The 17991-nt window shown below is 42.9% G+C and overlaps 1 protein-coding gene across 1 annotated transcript; it reads left to right on the forward strand.

Annotated features, from left to right (window-relative positions):
* The first annotated feature begins 17155 nt into the window (after nucleotides 1-17155).
* On the forward strand, nucleotides 17156-17536 carry LOC137545231 (histone H2B 1.1-like). The gene has a single exon (XM_068266355.1). It carries the CDS (start codon nucleotides 17156-17158, stop codon nucleotides 17534-17536), a length of 381 nt encoding a protein of 126 aa, XP_068122456.1.
* Nucleotides 17537-17991: the final 455 nt, after the last annotated feature.

Genomic DNA, 17991 nt, shown 5'->3' on the forward strand with positions numbered 1-17991 from the left:
CCCCCGTCCTCCTATGTCCCTCCATTAGAGTATCGGGACCCCCCTTAAGTGCAGTGAGGTAAATATTTACTTCTCAATGATCCTGCGCAGGCGCAGTAGCGGCTCTTAGTTCAGGCTTAGGCGGAAATAGTCGATCCCGATCGTATCCACTCTACTGCACAGGTGCAAAGGACTCGCGCCTGCGCAGTAGAGTTGATATAATCAGGTTTGGCTATTTCCGCCTTAGCCTGAACTAAGAGCCGCTACTGCGCCTGCGCAGGATTGCGGTAGGTAAATATATCACTGCTTGTCAAGCCAGTTTCAGGGGGAGGGCACCGCTGGATTCCCCTGAGATTCAGAGGACAGTGAAGCCTCATTGGGACCCTTATGCTGGGAATACACGAGTAGATCCGGCGGCTCAATTACCCGCAGGATCGACGTCCCCCCGCGGCCGCCCGGATCGATTCCCGCTCGTCCCCGCGGGGAATCGATTCAGCGGGTCATCAGACCTGTCGGAAATTATCAATCGAGCCATCTGCGGCTCGATTGATAAGGCCTCATCGACCCATGTATGCCCAGCATCAGGCTTCCCACTCCTGAGGTAAGTATCCCCCAGAGGGTTTTTCTTTCGTTACAGGGTCTTTTGTAGAATGCCAGACAAATCTAACACAAAATCGTTGCCTAATGATAATTTAATGCTAACCTAAATGCTAAATCCCCTTTCTGATCACTAACCTAGAAACTATCGCAATGACTGTGTTATAAGTAAATTTCCTTGAGATTTTAATTATTTGCTTGTTGATGGTAATATTTGGGGAATTCTGCATGATGTTGGTAATGTCTGCATATTGTTCGTATTCTCTACTTGTCCTGTAATATTTGCATTATTTTTTCCATAAATTTATTTCATAGGGGGTGTGATTTGTGGGTGTGGCCTGTGCTGAGGAGTGGGGCTTAGGGCGCTAAAACTTTTGTGCCTATAGGCTCCTGAGCTGTAAATCCGGCCCTGACCTGTACAGTTCTCTTAACATGTGGGAAGATATTAGATCGACCCACTATTATGAAGGGGCATTGATTGCATGACCCGCATTGAAACACTCCCCTTTCCCTGCACGGGTCAGCACGAATGCCACCCGTGTAATGGCTCCTAACTAATCTGTTAGCAATAGTGGGGGCCTTGCGAAAAATAACCTTTGGTCTATCTGTCACACATTGTCTAATTTTGACATCATCTGTCAACAGGTGCCAATGTCTCGAGAGAATTCTCTGAAATTGTTCCTGTTGTTTGTTATAGGTTGTAATAATCGGAACAGTTTCCATAAAGGAATTTGTTCTTTTTCGGTATCCCAAGAGGGCACCACGATCTGAGTTAAGGGCCCTACGATAGTCCTTGTCAATATTTGACCTAGAGTAACCTCTGGCCTCAAATCTATGTTTTAATTCTGCAGCTTCAGTCTTGAAGGTTTCAAGTGAGGAGCAGTTCCGCCTGGCCCTCAAAAATTGGCCAGTCGGGATGCTCCTGACCAAATGCTGAGGATGAAAACTAGCGGCATGCAAAACGGTATTGGACGATGTAGGTTTTCTAAAAAGTCTAGTGCTCAAATCACCCCTCTCCCCTATCTCTATCCAGAGATCAAGGAAAGGAAGGGACTTGGCATCATATTCACATTTTAGCTTAAGATTAAGGGAGTTTGAGTTGAGTTTTTCAACAAACTCTAATAATAATATATATAATAATATAATACTAATAATAATAATAATTGTTTGCGGTGAGTGGGCGTTGTGGCTTTCCGTCCTGGGGCGGATACTGTCACCTGTGCACAGAAAATTTGGCTCCACTGGGTGGCAAAGTGCTCACCCAGTGGATTGCCTACTATTGTTGTCTGCGCACGCTCGGTTAAGATACCCGGATGCGTGCATTGGGCATGCGCGCCCCGGGGGGTTTTCTGACCAGAAGAACGCAGAAGCCGCGCCTCTGATGACGTGCGGCTGACGCACTTCCGGGAATAACACCATTTATGGCGTGGGGCACGTCTGCAATCATACTAGGCATTACTTATGCGGTCTGGAGTCCTGAAGAGCCGGATTACCGGCGAAACTGGTTGACTTTAGCCTGCTACAGCCGTTTGCTATACAGCCTGATTCCTTCACAGCCTACACTTTGGTCAATTCCGCTTTTACACCTAATGGACTCTTTCCGTGGACATACGGACAAACGGAGACCCACACTACAGGATGGGTAGCTATACTGCTGGTTTATCCGCTTTGCTGGATCTTGCTGCTTCATGCTAAAAATGGCTTTCTATCTATGCACTCTATAACATTGGGACCTGGAAGTTGCGATTGGACATTTGAAGTCCCCTACTTTGATCTCTGGTTACTGTTGGCAGCAGAAAGTATCTGGTCTGCACCAGAGTCAGCCGTTGTTACATGTTTTCGTATGGAAGCAGCTTGTTCATATTCCTGGAACTATTGCATATCTGGAACCGTTTGTCACATGGAGTCACCTTTTCTCTATAGTGTATACTGAACTCAGGATTTGGGATTACCCATATATCTGTTGAAGGAACAGTGTACTATCCAGGCTGATATTAGCTATATGCTGAGCAGGCTTACAGACCGTTCATACCTAACCATCATGCCTAATTTTAATTGTATTGACTATTTTGTTTTTATGATATACTAGGAGCATTTGTATTAATAAATGATTTTGTACTCTTTCTACCACATGACTCATTGAGTGCTTTGGCCTGCAGCTGGGTTCTGCTTTCTCCTTTACACAATACTATAATTAACACATTTGTGCAACAGCAGTGATCAAAGGCTCTCTGATTTACATCCTACTAATATTATAAATGGGAAAGTTTGTATGTTTGTATGTTTGGATTTTTGTTACTCGATCACGCAAAAATGGCTGAACGGATTCAAATGAAATTTGGCACACACATAGTACATTACATGGAATAACATATACAGGATAATTTTTATTCCCATAACCAAAAAGTGGGCGGAGACAAATACAAATTTTACTGGAAAATGTAAACTTCAGGCAGTATATGGCCACGGACAAGAGCAATTTTCACCTTTCAGTGCTCATCACTTTCATTTGCCAATAGCTTAAAGGGAACTGAAGAGAAAGTTTATATGGAGGCTGCCATGTTTATTTCCTTTTAAGCAATACCAGTTGCCTGGCAGCCCTGCAAATCCTCTGCCTCTAATACTATTAGCCATAGCCCCTGAACAAGAATGCAGCAGATCAGGTGTTTCAGACTTTAAAGTCAGATCTGACAAGACTAGCTGCATGCTTGCTTCTGGTGTTATTCAGATACTACTGCAGAGAAATAGACCAGCAGGGCTGCCAGGCAACTGGTATTGATTAAAAGGAAATAAATATGGCAGCCTCCGTATACCTCTCACTTCAGTTCCCCTATAATCACTATTAATCACAATGAAATTATCTATATCTTGTTTTTTTTCACCAACAATTGGGCTTTTTGGGGTTGATATTTGTTTTCAGTAATTACTTTATTTTCTACTAGCTGGTAATCCGGCGTTGCCCGGGTATGTATTTGGCTAGTGTTGGCTGTGCCCACTTTTTCTAATCCTAACACACAATTACTTAATTACTCAATGACCTAGTTTGTGAGCTTTGTGGTCTTTGGCATCAATAATTTGCATTGAAATGAAATGAATCTAATTGGCTGTGGCTCCACCCCCTTTTCTGAATTTGAACCCCAGTAACCAAATGGCCAACTGTAGCAGGTTTGAGGATTGTGTCAATAACAGTGCAAGAATAGCAGCAATGAAGTACTTCTCCTTGAAAAACAATAGGTGAATTTTGATTGGCTTTTGTAGGCTCCACCCTCTTTTCTGAATATTAATCACAGTCACCCAGTAATCAGCTGTGCAAAGCTTGAGAACTCTACCATTGACAGTGTAGGAATGACTGCAATTTACATTATGCCATTATATTTTCTCCGCCCACTGATGTCCTGCCGTTTCCTGGGTATGTATTTGGCTGGGGTTGGCTGTGGCCACTTTTTCTAACCCTAACACACAATTACTCAATGACCAAGTTTGTGAGATTTGTGGTCTTTGGCATGAATAATTTGCATTAAAATAAAATAAATCTGATTGGATGTGGCTCCACCCCTTTTCTGAATTTGAACCCCAATCACCCAATGGCCAACTGTACCAGGTACAGGTGATTAACAGTGCAAGAGGCCTGTGCCATTAACAGTGTAAGAATGGTAGCGATTGAATATTCCCCTTGAAAATTAATAGGTGGATTTTGATTGGCTTTTGTACGCTCCATCCACCTTTCTGAATATTAAGCCCAGTCACCCAGTGACTAACTGTGCAAAGTTTGAGAAACCTGCCATTAACAGTGTAAGAATGGCTGCAGTTTTCCCAATGAAATGTGTATTTTTCTCCACCCACTGATTTCCTGACATTGTTCGGGTATGTATTTGGCTGGTGTTGGCTCCGCCTACTTTTTCTAAAAGTAACACACAATTACTCAATGACCAAGTTGTGTGCGCTTTGCGGTCTTTGGCATCAATAATTTGCACTGAGATTAAACAAATCTGATGGCTGTTTGTGGCTCCACCCCTTTGTCTAAATTTGAACCACAGTCACCCAATGACCAACTGTACCAGGTTTAAGGCTTGTGCCATTAACAGTGCAAGAATGGCAGCAATTACATATTCCCCTTGAAAATCAATAGGTGAATTTTGATTAGCTTTTGTAGGCTCCACCCACTTTTCTGAATATTAATCCCAGTCACCCAGTGACCAATTGTGCAAAATTTGAGAATCCTACCATTAACAGTGTAAGAATGGCTGCTGTTTACATTTTCTCAGTGAAATGTGTATTTGTCTCCATCCACTGATGACCCGGTATTGCCCAATTATGTATTTGGCTGGTGTTGGCTGCGCCCACTTTTCCTAACTCTAACACACAATTACTCAATTACTCAATGACCAAGTTTGTGAGCTTTGCGGTTTTTGGCATCAATAACCTGCGTTAAAATGAAACAAATAAGATTGGCTGTTTGTGGCTCCACCCCCTTTTATCAATTCAAACCCAAGTCACCCAATGATCAACTGTACCAGGTTTGAGGCTTGTGCCATTAACAGTACAAGAATGGCAGCAATGAAATATTCCCATGAAAAATCAATAGGTAATTTTTGATTGGCTTCTGTAGGCTCCACCCATGTTTCTGAATATTAATTCCAGTCACCCAGTAATTAACTGTGCAAAGTTTGAGAACCCTACAATTAACAGTGTAAGAATGGCTGCAGTTTACATTTTTCCAGTAAAATTTGTATTTGTCTCCGCCCACTTATGACCCTGTGTTGCCCGCTTATGTATTTGGCTGGTGTTGGCTGTGCACACTTTTCTAATCCTCACACACAATTAATAATTTACTCAATTACCAAGTTTGTGATCTTTGCGGTGTTTGGCATCAATGATTTGCATCGAAATGAAACAAATCTAATTGGCTGTTTGTGGCTCCACCCCCTTTCTGAAATTGAACCCCAGTCACCCAATGATCAACTGTACCAGGTTTGAGGCTTGTGCAATTAACAGTGCAAGAATGGCAGCAATGTTAAAATTATCCTTGAAAATCAATAGGTGAATTATGATTGGCTTTTGTAGGCTCCTCCCACCTTTCTGAATATTATTTCCAGTCACCCAATGACCAACTGTGCAAAGTTTGAGAACCCTACAATTAACAGTGTAAGAATGGCTGCAGTTTAAATTTTCCAGTGACATTTGTATTTGTCTCCGCCCCCTTTTTGGTTATGGGAATAAAAAGTATCCTATACTTTATTCCAGGTAAAGTACTATGTGTGTGCCAAATTTCATTCAAATCCGTTCAGCCATTTTTGCGTGATCGAGTAACAAACATCCAAACATCCAAATATCCAAACATCCAAACATCCGAACTTTCCCATTTGTTATTCTAGCTGGATGCCCGGCGTTGCCCGGGTATGTATTTGGCTGGTGTTGGCCCCGCCCCCCTTTCTTAACCCTAACACACAATTACTTAATGACCAAGTTTGTGAGCTTTGCGGCCTTTGGCATCAATAATTTGCATTGAAATAAAATTAATCTGATTGGCTGTGGCTCCACCCCTTTTCTGAATTTGAACCCAAATCACCCACTGGCCAAGTGTACCAGGTACAGGTGATTAACAGTGCAAGAGGCTTGTGCCCATAACAGTGCAAGAATGGCAGCAATTAAATATTCCCCTTAAAAATCAATAGGTGAATTATGATTGGCTTTTGTACGCTCCACCCACCTTTCTGAATATTAATCCCAGTCACCCAGTGACCAACTGTGCAAAGTTTGAGAATCCTACCATTAACAGTGTAAGAATGGCTGCTGTTTACATTTTCTCAGTGAAATGTGTATTTGTCTCCGTCCACTGATGACCCGGTATTGCCCAATTATGTATTTGGCTGGTGTTGGCTGCGCCCACTTTTCCTAACTCTAACACTAACTCTAACACACAATTACTCAATTACTCAATGACCAAGTTTGTGAGCTTTGCGTTTTTTGGCATCAATAACCTGCGTTAAAATGAAACAAATAAGATTTGTATGTTGAAATTTGTATTTTTCTCCACCCACTGATTTCCTGACATTGTTCGGGTATATATTTCGCTAATTGGCTGGTGTTGGCTCTGTCTATTTTTTCTAACCCTAACACACAATTACTCAATGACCAAATTTGTGCGCTTTGCAGTCTTTGGCATCAATAATTTGCATTGAGATTAAACAAATCTGATTGGCTGTTTGTGGCTCCACCCCTTTGTCTGAATTTTTAACCCCAGTCACCCAATGACCAACTGTACCAGGTTTAAGGCTTGTGCCATTAACAGTGCAAGTATGGTAACAATTACATATTCCCCTTGAAAATCAATAGGTGAATTTTAATTGGCTTTTGTAGGCTCCACCCACTTCTCTGAATATTAATCCCAGTCACCCAGTGACCAACTGTTCAAAGTTTGAGAACCCTGCCATTACAAGTGTAAGAATTGCTGCAGTTTACATTTTCTCAGTGAAATTTGCATTAGTCTCTGCCTACTGATGATCCGGCATTGCCCGATTATGTATTTTGTAGGTGCTGGCTGCGCCCACTTTTCCTAACCCTAACACACAATTAATCAATTACTCAATGACCAAGTTTGTGAGCTTTGCGGTCTTTGTCATCAATAACCTGCATTAAAATGAAGCAAATCATATTGGCTGTTTGTGGCTCCACCCCCTTTTACAAATTTAAACCCCAGTCATCCATTGATCACCTGTACCAGGTTTGAGGCTTGTACCATTAACAGTGCAAGAATGGCAGCAATGAAATATTCCCCTGAAAAATCAATAGGTAATTTTTGATTGCCTTTTGTAGGCTCCACCCACTTTTCTGAATATTAACCTATTTTGGTTCCTGGACGTGGAAACTACGTCCAGGAACCATGCGCGCTACCGTGCACTCCCGGGCGCGGATTCGGTAGCCAAGGAATCAATGTATCGGGCTATGGTGCCCGATCACTGATTCCTCTCCCCCGCTAAAAAAGCGACAGCTTCTCTCGAAAGCTGCGACTTTTCTGTCCGTTCCCTTCCCGATGAGTCACTCTAAGTGTGAGTTACGCTTGGAGTGATGTCATGTAAACAAACTCATGGCCGCCATCTTGTGGCCAAAAAATAAAACTACAACTAAAATTAAAAAAAAGTTAAACATAACACACAAGTACATTATAAAACTATACTTTACATTCCACCCTCCCAAAAATACCCAGATAAAATGTTTAATATAAAAAAAAAAAACATGTAAATATTTACCTAAGGGTCTAAACTTTATAAATATCAATGTAAAGATGAAATATTTCTTTTTTTTTTTTTTAATTTTAAACTTGTTAATAGTGATGGATGCAAAACGGAAAAAATGCACCTTTATTTCCAAATAAAATATTGTCGCCATACATTGTGATAGGGACATAATTTTAACGATGTAATAACCGAGACATATGGGCAAATACAAAACGTGAGTTTTAATTATGGAGGCATGTATTATTTTTAAACTATAATGGCTGAAACCTGAGAAATAATGATTTTTTCCGTTTTTTTCTTATTCTTCCTGTTAAAATGCATTTACAGTAAAGTGGCTCTTAGCAAAATGTACCCCCCAAAGAAAGCCTAATTGGTGGCGGAAAAAACAAGATATAGATCAGTTCATTGTGATAAGTAGTGATAAAGTTATAGGCTAATGAATGGGAGGTGAACATTTCTCAAGTGAAAACGACGGAACCTGAATGGGTTAACATCAGTCACCCAGTAACCAACTGTGCAAAGTTTGAGAACCCTACTATTAACAGTGTAAGAATGGCTGCTGTTTACATTTTCCCAGTAAAATTTGTATTTGTCTCCGCCCACTTATGACCCGGCATTGCCCGCTTATGTATTTGGCTGGTGTTGGCTGTGCCCACTTTTCAAACTCTAACGAACAATTAATCAATTACTTAATTACCAAGTTTGTGAGCTTTGCAGTGTTTGGCATCAATAATTTGCATTGGAATGAGACAAATCTAATTGGCTGTTTGTGGCTCCACCCCCTTTCTGAAATTGAACCCTCGTCACCCAATGATCAACTGTACCAGGTTTGAGGCTTGTGCCATTAACAGTGCAAGAATGGCAGCAATGTAAATATTCCCCTTGAAAACCAATAGGTTAATTTTGATTGGCTTTTGTAGACTCCACCCACTTTTCTGAATATTAATCCCAGTCGCCCAGTAACCAACTGTGCAAAGTTTGAGAACCCTACCATTAACAGTGTAAGAATGGCTGCAGTTTACATTTTCCAGTGAAATTTGTATTTGTCTCTGCCCCCTTTTTGGTTATGGGAATAAAAAGTAGCCTATACTTTATTCCAGGTAATGTACTATGTGTGTGCCAAATTTCATTCAAATCCGTTCAACCATTTTTGTGTGATCGAGTAACAAACATCCAAACATCCAAACATCCAAATATCCAAACATCCAAACATCCAAACATCTGAACTTTCCCATTTATTATATTAGTAGTATTAGTAGGAAGGATGCATTTTAAAGGGAAAAACAAGGAAAAAAAGAAAAAAAATACATAATTTCTCCAATTTCATCCCTTATAATTTTAATATAAACACTGCTACTTTGCATAAAACCCACACGTGAAAATGGCTTGACCAATTTGAACGAAACTTGGTATGCAGATCCCTTACTACCTGGGATGATATGTTCTGGGGGTCTCGGGTCCCCCCTGCACACGTGGGCGGAGATACAAACAGCAAATCAGATTTTACCCATTCAAGTCAATGGAAAAAAATGTAAAAGGCTGCCATTCTCACAGTAATCAAGCCAGAGTCCCCACACTTGGCACAGTTGGTCACTTGGTGACCGAGTTTACAAATCCAGGAAAAGTGGGCGGAGCATAAAACAGCCAATCAAATTTCAGTCGGTCATTTTAAATGAGAAAATGCAAACTGCAGCCATTCTTAGACTATTAATCGCAGTGTTCTCAAACTTGCCACACTTGGTCACTGGGTGAATGCGATTAACCACTTGCCGACCGCACGCTTATACCGTGGGTCGGCAAAGTGGCAGCTGCAGGACCAGCGACGCAGTATTGCGTCACCAGCTGCAGGCTGATTAATCAGGAAGCAGCCGCTCGCGCGAGCGGCTGCTTCCTGTCAATTCACGGCGGGGGGCTCCGTGAATAGCCTGCGGGCCACCGATGGCGGCTCGCAGGCTACATGTAAACATTGTACGGCGCTGCTTCCTGATTAATCGGCGATCCCCGGCCAATCAGCGGCTGGGGATCGCCGCCATGTGACAGGGGACAGCCTGTCACTGGCTGCACAGGACGGATAGCGTCCTGTGCAGCCCGGTTCACCAGGGGGGGCCAGGTAGGAGAGGGAGGGGGGGGGATTTCGCCGTGGAGGGGGGCTTTGAGGTGCCCCCCCCCCGCAACACCCAGCAGGCAGGAGCGATCAGACCCCCCCAGCACATCATCCCCCTAGTGGGGAAAAAAGGGGGCGATCTGGTCGCTCTGCCTGCACCCTGATCTGTGCTGGGGGCTGCAGAGCCCACCCAGCACAGATCAGCTAAAACAGCGCTGGTCCTTAAGGGGGGGTAAGGGGTGGGTCCTCAAGTGGTTAAGATTCAAGAAAATGGGTGGAGCCTACAACAGCCAATCAAAATTCACCTATTGATGTTCAAGGGGAATATTTAAACTGCTGCTATTCTTACACTTTTAATGGCAAACTTCAAACTTGCTAAAGTCGATCATTGGGTGACTGGGGTCCAAATTCACTAAAGGGGCGGGGCCACATACAGCCAATCAGATTTCCTTGGTGGATAAACTGCTTCCATTCACACATTTTTTTTATGCCAGGAACCTGACAGCTCACAAACTTGGTCACTGAGTGACTGTGTGTCAAGGTTACAAAAAGTGGGCGGAGCCAAAACAACTTTTACTGGGAAAATATAAACTGCAGCCATTCTTACACCGTTAATGGCAGGGTTCTCAATTTTTTTTGCACAGTTGGTCATTGGGTGACTGAGATTAAGATTTTGGAAGGTGGGTGGAGCCTACAACAGCCAATAACAATTCACCTATTGATTTCCAAAGGGAATATTTCATCTGCTACCATTCTCTTATACTGGTAAAAGCAGATGCCTCAAACCTGGTACAGTTGGTCACTGGGGGCGGAGCCACAAACAGCCAGATTTGTTTATTTTTCAATGGTAATATACAAAGTATTGATACCAAGGACCCCAAAGCTGATACACTTGATAATTGAGTGACTGCATGTCAAGGTTTGAAAAAGTGGGCGGTGCCAACAACTACATTTTTAACAAGGCAGGGTTCCCAAACTTTACACAATTGGCCACTGGGTGACTGGGATGAATATTCAGAAATGTGGGTGGAGGCTACAACAGCCAATCAAAATGTACCTATTGATATTCAAGGGGAATATTCACATTGCTACCATTCTTACACTGTTAGTGGCAGAGGCCTCAAACCTGATACAGTCAGTCATTGGGTGACTGGGGTCCAAATTCACTAAAGGGGTGGAGCCACAAACAGCTTATCTGATTTGTTAGATTGATTTCAGCCATTCTGTTATTGGCAGGGTTGTCAAACGTGACACAGTTGGCCACTGGGTGACTGGGACTAATACTCAGAAAAGTGGGTGGAGCCTACAGCAGCCAATCAAAATTCACCTTTTGATTTTCAAGGGGGATATTTACATTGCTGCCATTCATGTACTAATGGCAGAGGCCTAAAATCTGCTACAGTCAGTCACTGGGAGACTGGAGTTTAAATTCTGAAGGGGGCGGGCCAAAAACAGCCAATCAGATTTGTTTAATTTCAATGGTAAAATGCAACTTATTGATGCCAAGGACCCCAATGCTCATAAAGTTGGTCATTAAGTGACTGTATGTCAAGATTAGAAATAGTGGGCGGAGCCAAAAACAACTAACTTTTTACATGGGGAAATGTAAACTGCAGAGATTCTTACACTGTTAATGGCAGGGTTCTGAAACTTCACACAGTTGGTCACTGGGTGACTAGGATTAATATTCAGAAAAGTAGGTGGAGCCTACAAGAGCCAATCAAAATTCACCTATTCATTTTCAAGGGGAATATTTAAACTCTCATACTGTTAATAGCAGAGGCCTCAAACCTGCTACAGTCAGTCGTTAAGTGTCTGGGGTTCAAATTCAGTAAAGGGGCGGAGCCAAAAACAGCCAGATTTCTTTGCTGTATAAACTGCTTCCATTAGCACAATTTTGATGCCAGGAACCCAAAAGCTCACAAACTTGGTCATTGAGTAGTGAGTGTGTGTCCAGGTTACAAAAAGTGGGTGGAGTTAAAAACAGATTTTTCTGGAAAATTGTAAACTGCAGCCCTTCTTCACTGTTAATGGCAGGGTTCTCAAACTTAGCATAGCTAGTTACTGGGTGACTGGGATTAATATTCAGAAGAGTGAGTGGAACCTAAAAATGCCAATCAAAAATCACATGTCACTTTTCAAGGAGAATATTAAAAGTGCTGCAATTCTTGCACTGTTAATGGCACAAGCATCAAACCTGGTACAATTGGTCATTGGGTCACTGAGGTTCAAATTCAGAAAAGGTGACATAGCCACAAACAGTGAATCAGATTTGTTTCATTTCATGGGAAAATACAAATTATTGATGCCAAGGACCCCAAAGTTCACAAACTTGAGCATTGAGTAGTGACTTTGTGTCCAGGTTACAAACAGTGGGCGGAGCCAAAAACAAATTTCACTGGGAAAGTGTAAACTGCAGCCCTTCTTACACTGTTTATGGCAGGGTCCCCAAACTTTGCCCAGATGGCCACTGAGTGACTGAGATTAATATTCAGGGAAGTGGGTGGAGCCTATAATGGCCAATCAAAATTCACCTGTTGATTTTCAAGTGGAATATTTAAATTGCTGCCATTTTTACACTGTTAATAGCAGATGTCTCAAACCTGCTACAGTCGGTCATTGGGTGACAGGGGTTTAAATGCTGGAAAGGGGTGGAGCCACAAACAGCTTATCTGATTTGTTTAATTTCTATGGGAATATATAAATTATTGATGCCAAGGACCCCAAAGCTCACAAACTTGGTCATTGAGTGTACGTTAGGGATAGACAGTGGGCGGAGTCAACACCAGTCAAATACATATCTGGGCAACGCCGGGTCATCAGTGGGTGGAGACAAATACAAATTTCACTGGGAAAATGTAAACTGCAGCCATTCGTACACTGTTAATGGCAGGTTTTTAAACTTTGCACAGTTGGTCACTGGGTGACTGGAATTAATATTCAGAAAAGTGGGTGGAGCCTAAAAAAGTGAATCAAACTTCACCTATTGCTTTTCAATGGGAATATTTAATTGCTACCATTCTTACACTGTTAAGAGCACAGGCCTCAAACCTGGTACAGTTGGTTATTGGGTCACTGGGGTTCAAATTCAGAAATGGGGTGGAGCCACAAACAGCCAATCAGATTTGTTTCATTTCAATGCGGATTATTGATACCAAAGAGCGCAAAGCTCACAAACTTGGTCAGTGAGTAATTGTGTGTTAGGGTTAGAAAAAGTAGGCAGAGCCAACACCAGCCAAATACATACCCGGGCAACGCCGGGCAATCTGCTAGTCTATTTATATAAAATCAGATGTATGGATGTATGTATGTATGTGCTGCGATCACTCGAAAACGGCTTGACTGATTTGAACGAAACTTGGTATACAGATCCCATACTACCTGGGATGATATATTCTGGGGGTCTCATGTTCCCCCTGGACACCTGTGTGGAGCTACAAAAAGCAAATCAGATTCCACCCATTCAAGTCAATGGAAAAAATGGAAAAGGCTGCCATTCTCACAGAACTCAAGCCAGACTCCCTACACTTAGCACAGTTGGTCACTTGGTGACTGAGGTTACAAATCCAGGAAAGTGGGTGGAGCATAAAACAGCCAATTCCATTACAGCCATTAATTTTTAGAGGGAAAATGTAAACTGTAGCCATTTTTAGACTCTTAATCGGTGAAACCTACAACAGTCAATCAAAATTCACCTATTGATTTTCAAGGGGCATATTTAAACTGCTGCCATTCTTACACTGTTTATGGCAGAGGCTTCAAACCTGCTGCAGTCAGTTTTTTTTTTGCGGGATAAACTGCTTCCATTCACACAATTTTGATGCCAGAAACCTGAAAGTTCACAAACTTGGTCACTGAGTGACTGTACGTCAAGATTACAAAAACTTGGTGGAGTTAAAAACAGATTTCCCTGGGAAAATGTTAACTGTGGCCCTTCTTCACTGTTATGGCAGGGTTTTCAAACTTTGCACAGTTGGTCTCTGGTTCACTGAGATTAATATTCAGGGACGTGGGTGGAGCCTATAATAGTCAATCAAAATTCACCTGTTGATTTTCAAGGGGAATATTTAAATTCCAGCCATTTTTACACTGTTACTAGCAGATGCCTCAAACTTGCTACAGTTGGTCATTGGGTGACTGGGGTTCAAATACTGGAGAGGGGCGGAATCACAAACCGCAAATTTGAGTTTTTAATTTCTATGGGAATATTAAAATTGCTGCCATTCTTGCACTGTTAATGGCACAAAACTTAAACCTGGTACAGTTGGTCATTGGGTGACGGGGTTTCAAATTCAGAAAGGGGGTGTAGCCAAAAACAGCCAATCAGATTTGTTTTTAATGATGCCAAGGACCCAAAAACTCACAAACTTGGTCACTGAGTGACTGTGTGTCCAGGTTACAAAAAGTGGGCGGAGCCAAAAACAAATTTCATTGGCAAAATGTAAACTGCAGGCCTTCTTTCACTGTTAATGGCAAACTTTGCTCAGATGGTCACTGGGTGGCTGAGATTAATATTCAGGGACGTGGGTGGAGCCTATAATAGTCAATCAAAATTCACCTGTTGATTTTCAAGGGGAATATTTAAATTCCAGCCATTTTTACACTGTTACTAGCAGATGCCTCAAACTTGCTACAGTTGGTCATTGGGTGACTGGGGTTCAAATACTGGAGAGGGGCGGAGTCACAAACCGCAAATTTGAGTTTTTAATTTCTATGGGAATATTCAAATTATTGATGCCAAAGCTTACAAACTTGGTCATTGAGTAATTGTGTGTTAGGGTTAGAAAAAGTGGGCAGAGCCAACATCAGCAAACTACATACCTGGGCAACGCCGGGTCATCAGCTAGTTAACCATAAATACTTACCTGTACCTTTAAAACATGTTCCCATGCCAATATCCTCGGAAATGTCCCACGCAAATATATCCTCTAATGAGCTTGATTGAGCCACACACTGCCACTCCTAGCAGCTCCTAGCAGCTCTAGCTGTGCCAAGTATAGTCTCTGTCCTCCTGCACAGCTGCCGCTCAGGTTGGAAGGCAGTGACTTCAATGTGAAAAATGCAAATGCTAATTTTTAACAAAAAAAAATAATGTTGAATGCAAACGGTGAACAGCCCAGGTCCGCCAGGAAGTGCCCGCCAGAGAAAAGGTCAGTGTAGAGAAGAGAAAAAAGAAAAAACCCGCAGGGTACCAGGAGCCCTTATGGTGTATTATCCTCAGATAAGGAAATTAAAATTAAGTATTTTTATACTCACAAGTGTAGGTTGCTTGAAGGCAACCACTTGTATAGGCGTGTAGGGAAATCCCGTCCCCACTCGGTCTTTAAGATCGTCGGTCGCTGCTCCTTAGAAAAAGGCTTCGCTTCTCGTAGGTCGCGAAGAACCCCACGGGTGGGGTAATACAAGATCGTTCTCCGAAAGGGGTAGGAGGCGCCCGTGTAGTGTGTTTGGTGTTCTCTTTATACAAAGAGACTCCACTCGATAAACGGTTAAGACAGTTTATTTTAGCACGATAGACAACGCGTTTCGCGGTCCAAGCCGCTTCCTCAGGTCAATGACAGGTGCTTTTAAAACAAATAAATGAAATCAATAGAAGCACATAAAACATAAGACATAAAAACATAAAAACAGACATGTATATAAAACATAATGTATGTAAAGGTTACAAACAAGAACCATAGGCGTCTGTGGGGTCCATCCCTGGGTCAAGATGGTTATGCATATATAAAAAAAATTAGTAGTAACATCAAAACCTTTATATGTTTCATGTAATGGTATGGGAAGCAGTAACTGGTGTGGAAGATGGAAATAGATGGAGGAGGGTGTGTGTAAGGGTGAGAACTAAATCTGTAGTAGGTGGGATAGAGGACTAATATATTCAGAGGTATAAACAATGAGGCAAGGGGGGGAGGAGAGGGCCTATATGCCAATAGGAGGTAAAGGGAATAGGATCCTAGTAAGGGTCCAACTCAGGAGGGTATGTAGAGTAAGGTATAAGAGTCCGTTACTAGTATAAAGAGGGGATCCAATGGAGGAGGTAGTAGGAGTAAATATCAGTGTGTATAAGCAGGAATGATAGGATCCTGGTCTATGATGTGGGAAAACCAGGTTTTCCCACATCATAGACCAGGATCCTATCATTCCTATCTATTCCCTTTACCTCCTATTGGCATATAGGCCCTCTCCTCCCCCCCCTTGCCTCAGTGTTTATACCTCTGAATATACTGCTTCATTTATTTGTTTTACATGAAACATATAAAGGTTTTGATGTTACTACTAATTTTTTTTATATATGCATAACCATCTTGACCCAGGGATGGACCCCACAGACGCCTATGGTTCTTGTTTGTAACCTTTACATACATTATCTTTTATATACATGTCTGTTTTTATGTTTTTATGTCTTATGTTTTATGTGCTTCTATTGATTTCATTTATTTGTTTTAAAAGCACCTGTCATTGACCTGAGGAAGCGGCTTGGACCGCGAAACGCGTTGTCTATCGTGCTAAAATAAACCGTCTTAACCGTTTATCGAGTGGAGTCTCTTTGTATAAAGAGAACACCAAACACACTACACGGGCGCCTCCGCCAGAGAAAAGTTCGGTCCATCTCTAATGATCTCATCTTGAGCCACATCCCCAAGCTCTCCCAGGTAGTGCCAGCTCTGCATGCAGAAATGATCCATCCACTGCTTCTCTCCATTCTGAGCATTTCACTGACATTAGGACATCTCAGGGATGCTGTGGGACACAGGACTACTCATCCCACCCAAATAGTCCAAACAAAACCAGAAGGATTGGGAGACTTGATAATTTGTGATGTATAATTAAAAAGTAAATAAATTGCACATAAAATATGCAGATAAAAGAAAAAAGAAAAGAAGAGGAGGGAAAAAGAAATAGATCTTACTAATATTAAAAATGCAAAAGTTTGGATTTTTGAAGGTTTATTAATCAATCACGCAAAATGGCTGAACGGATTTGAATAAATTTTGCACACACATAGTACATTACCTGGAATAACATATAGGATGCTTTTTATTCCCATAACCAAAAAAAGGGCAGAGACAAATACAAATTTCACTGGGAACATGTAAACTGCAGCCATTCTTCGATCTCAGCTGGAAGCTCAATATCAGTGCCATCCAATGGAAAGCACAGAGACTTTACTTCCTCCAGCAGCTAAGGAAGGTCGGCATGACTCCGCACTCTGCAGAGTTACTGAGAATCCGCAGCTATGCCTGAACCAGCTAAGTCCGCCCCGGCGCCCAAGAAGGGCTCTAAGAAAGCGGTGAGCAAGACTCAGAAGAAGGACGGCAAGAAGCGCAGGAAGACCAGGAAGGAGAGCTACGCCATCTATGTGTACAAGGTGCTGAAGCAGGTGCACCCCGACACCGGCATCTCCTCCAAGGCCATGAGCATCATGAACTCCTTCGTCAATGACATCTTCGAGCGCATCGCCGGGGAAGCTTCCCGCCTGGCTCATTACAACAAGCGCTCCACCATCACCTCCTGGGAGATCCAGACCGCCGTCCGCCTGCTGCTGCCGGGAGAGCTGGCCAAGCACGCCGTGTCCGAGGGCACCAAGGCCATCACCAAGTACACCAGCTCCAAGTAATTTCCCTCCATACTGATCATAACCCGGCCTAGTCAATGAAAATCAAGATGGCGCCGGATTCGGACGCCGAGGCCACAGGGCTCCGGCCTTTTTTCTCTTTTTGCCCCTGATCCTGCCTTTTGCACTCACCCAATGTCCTCCACCCACCTGGGGGAGGATGTGGAAACCTCGGGTGTGCATTGCTGGAGGCCGAAAGTTCGTGCATCGCAGGTTACCAGCGATTTCTCGGGAGGCTGGGGAAGCCGGGAGCTAAGACGAGCACCACACGGCCACTACTGCTGCTGCACGCTGCCTCCACGCTCCCTTTCCACTTTTCTGCTTCCAGGACGCCACGCACCAAGGCGCCTCTCCTCCTCCGCCGCTGCTCTCAGCGGATCAGGCACTGCCTTCAGAGACCAGACAGTTGCCCGTGAAGGGAGACCCAGCTGTTCCTCCGCCGCTGCTTCCAGCTGATC

The sequence above is a fragment of the Hyperolius riggenbachi genome, chromosome 1 (genome assembly GCF_040937935.1).
Source record: "Hyperolius riggenbachi isolate aHypRig1 chromosome 1, aHypRig1.pri, whole genome shotgun sequence".
NCBI classification, from domain to species: domain Eukaryota; kingdom Metazoa; phylum Chordata; class Amphibia; order Anura; family Hyperoliidae; genus Hyperolius; species Hyperolius riggenbachi.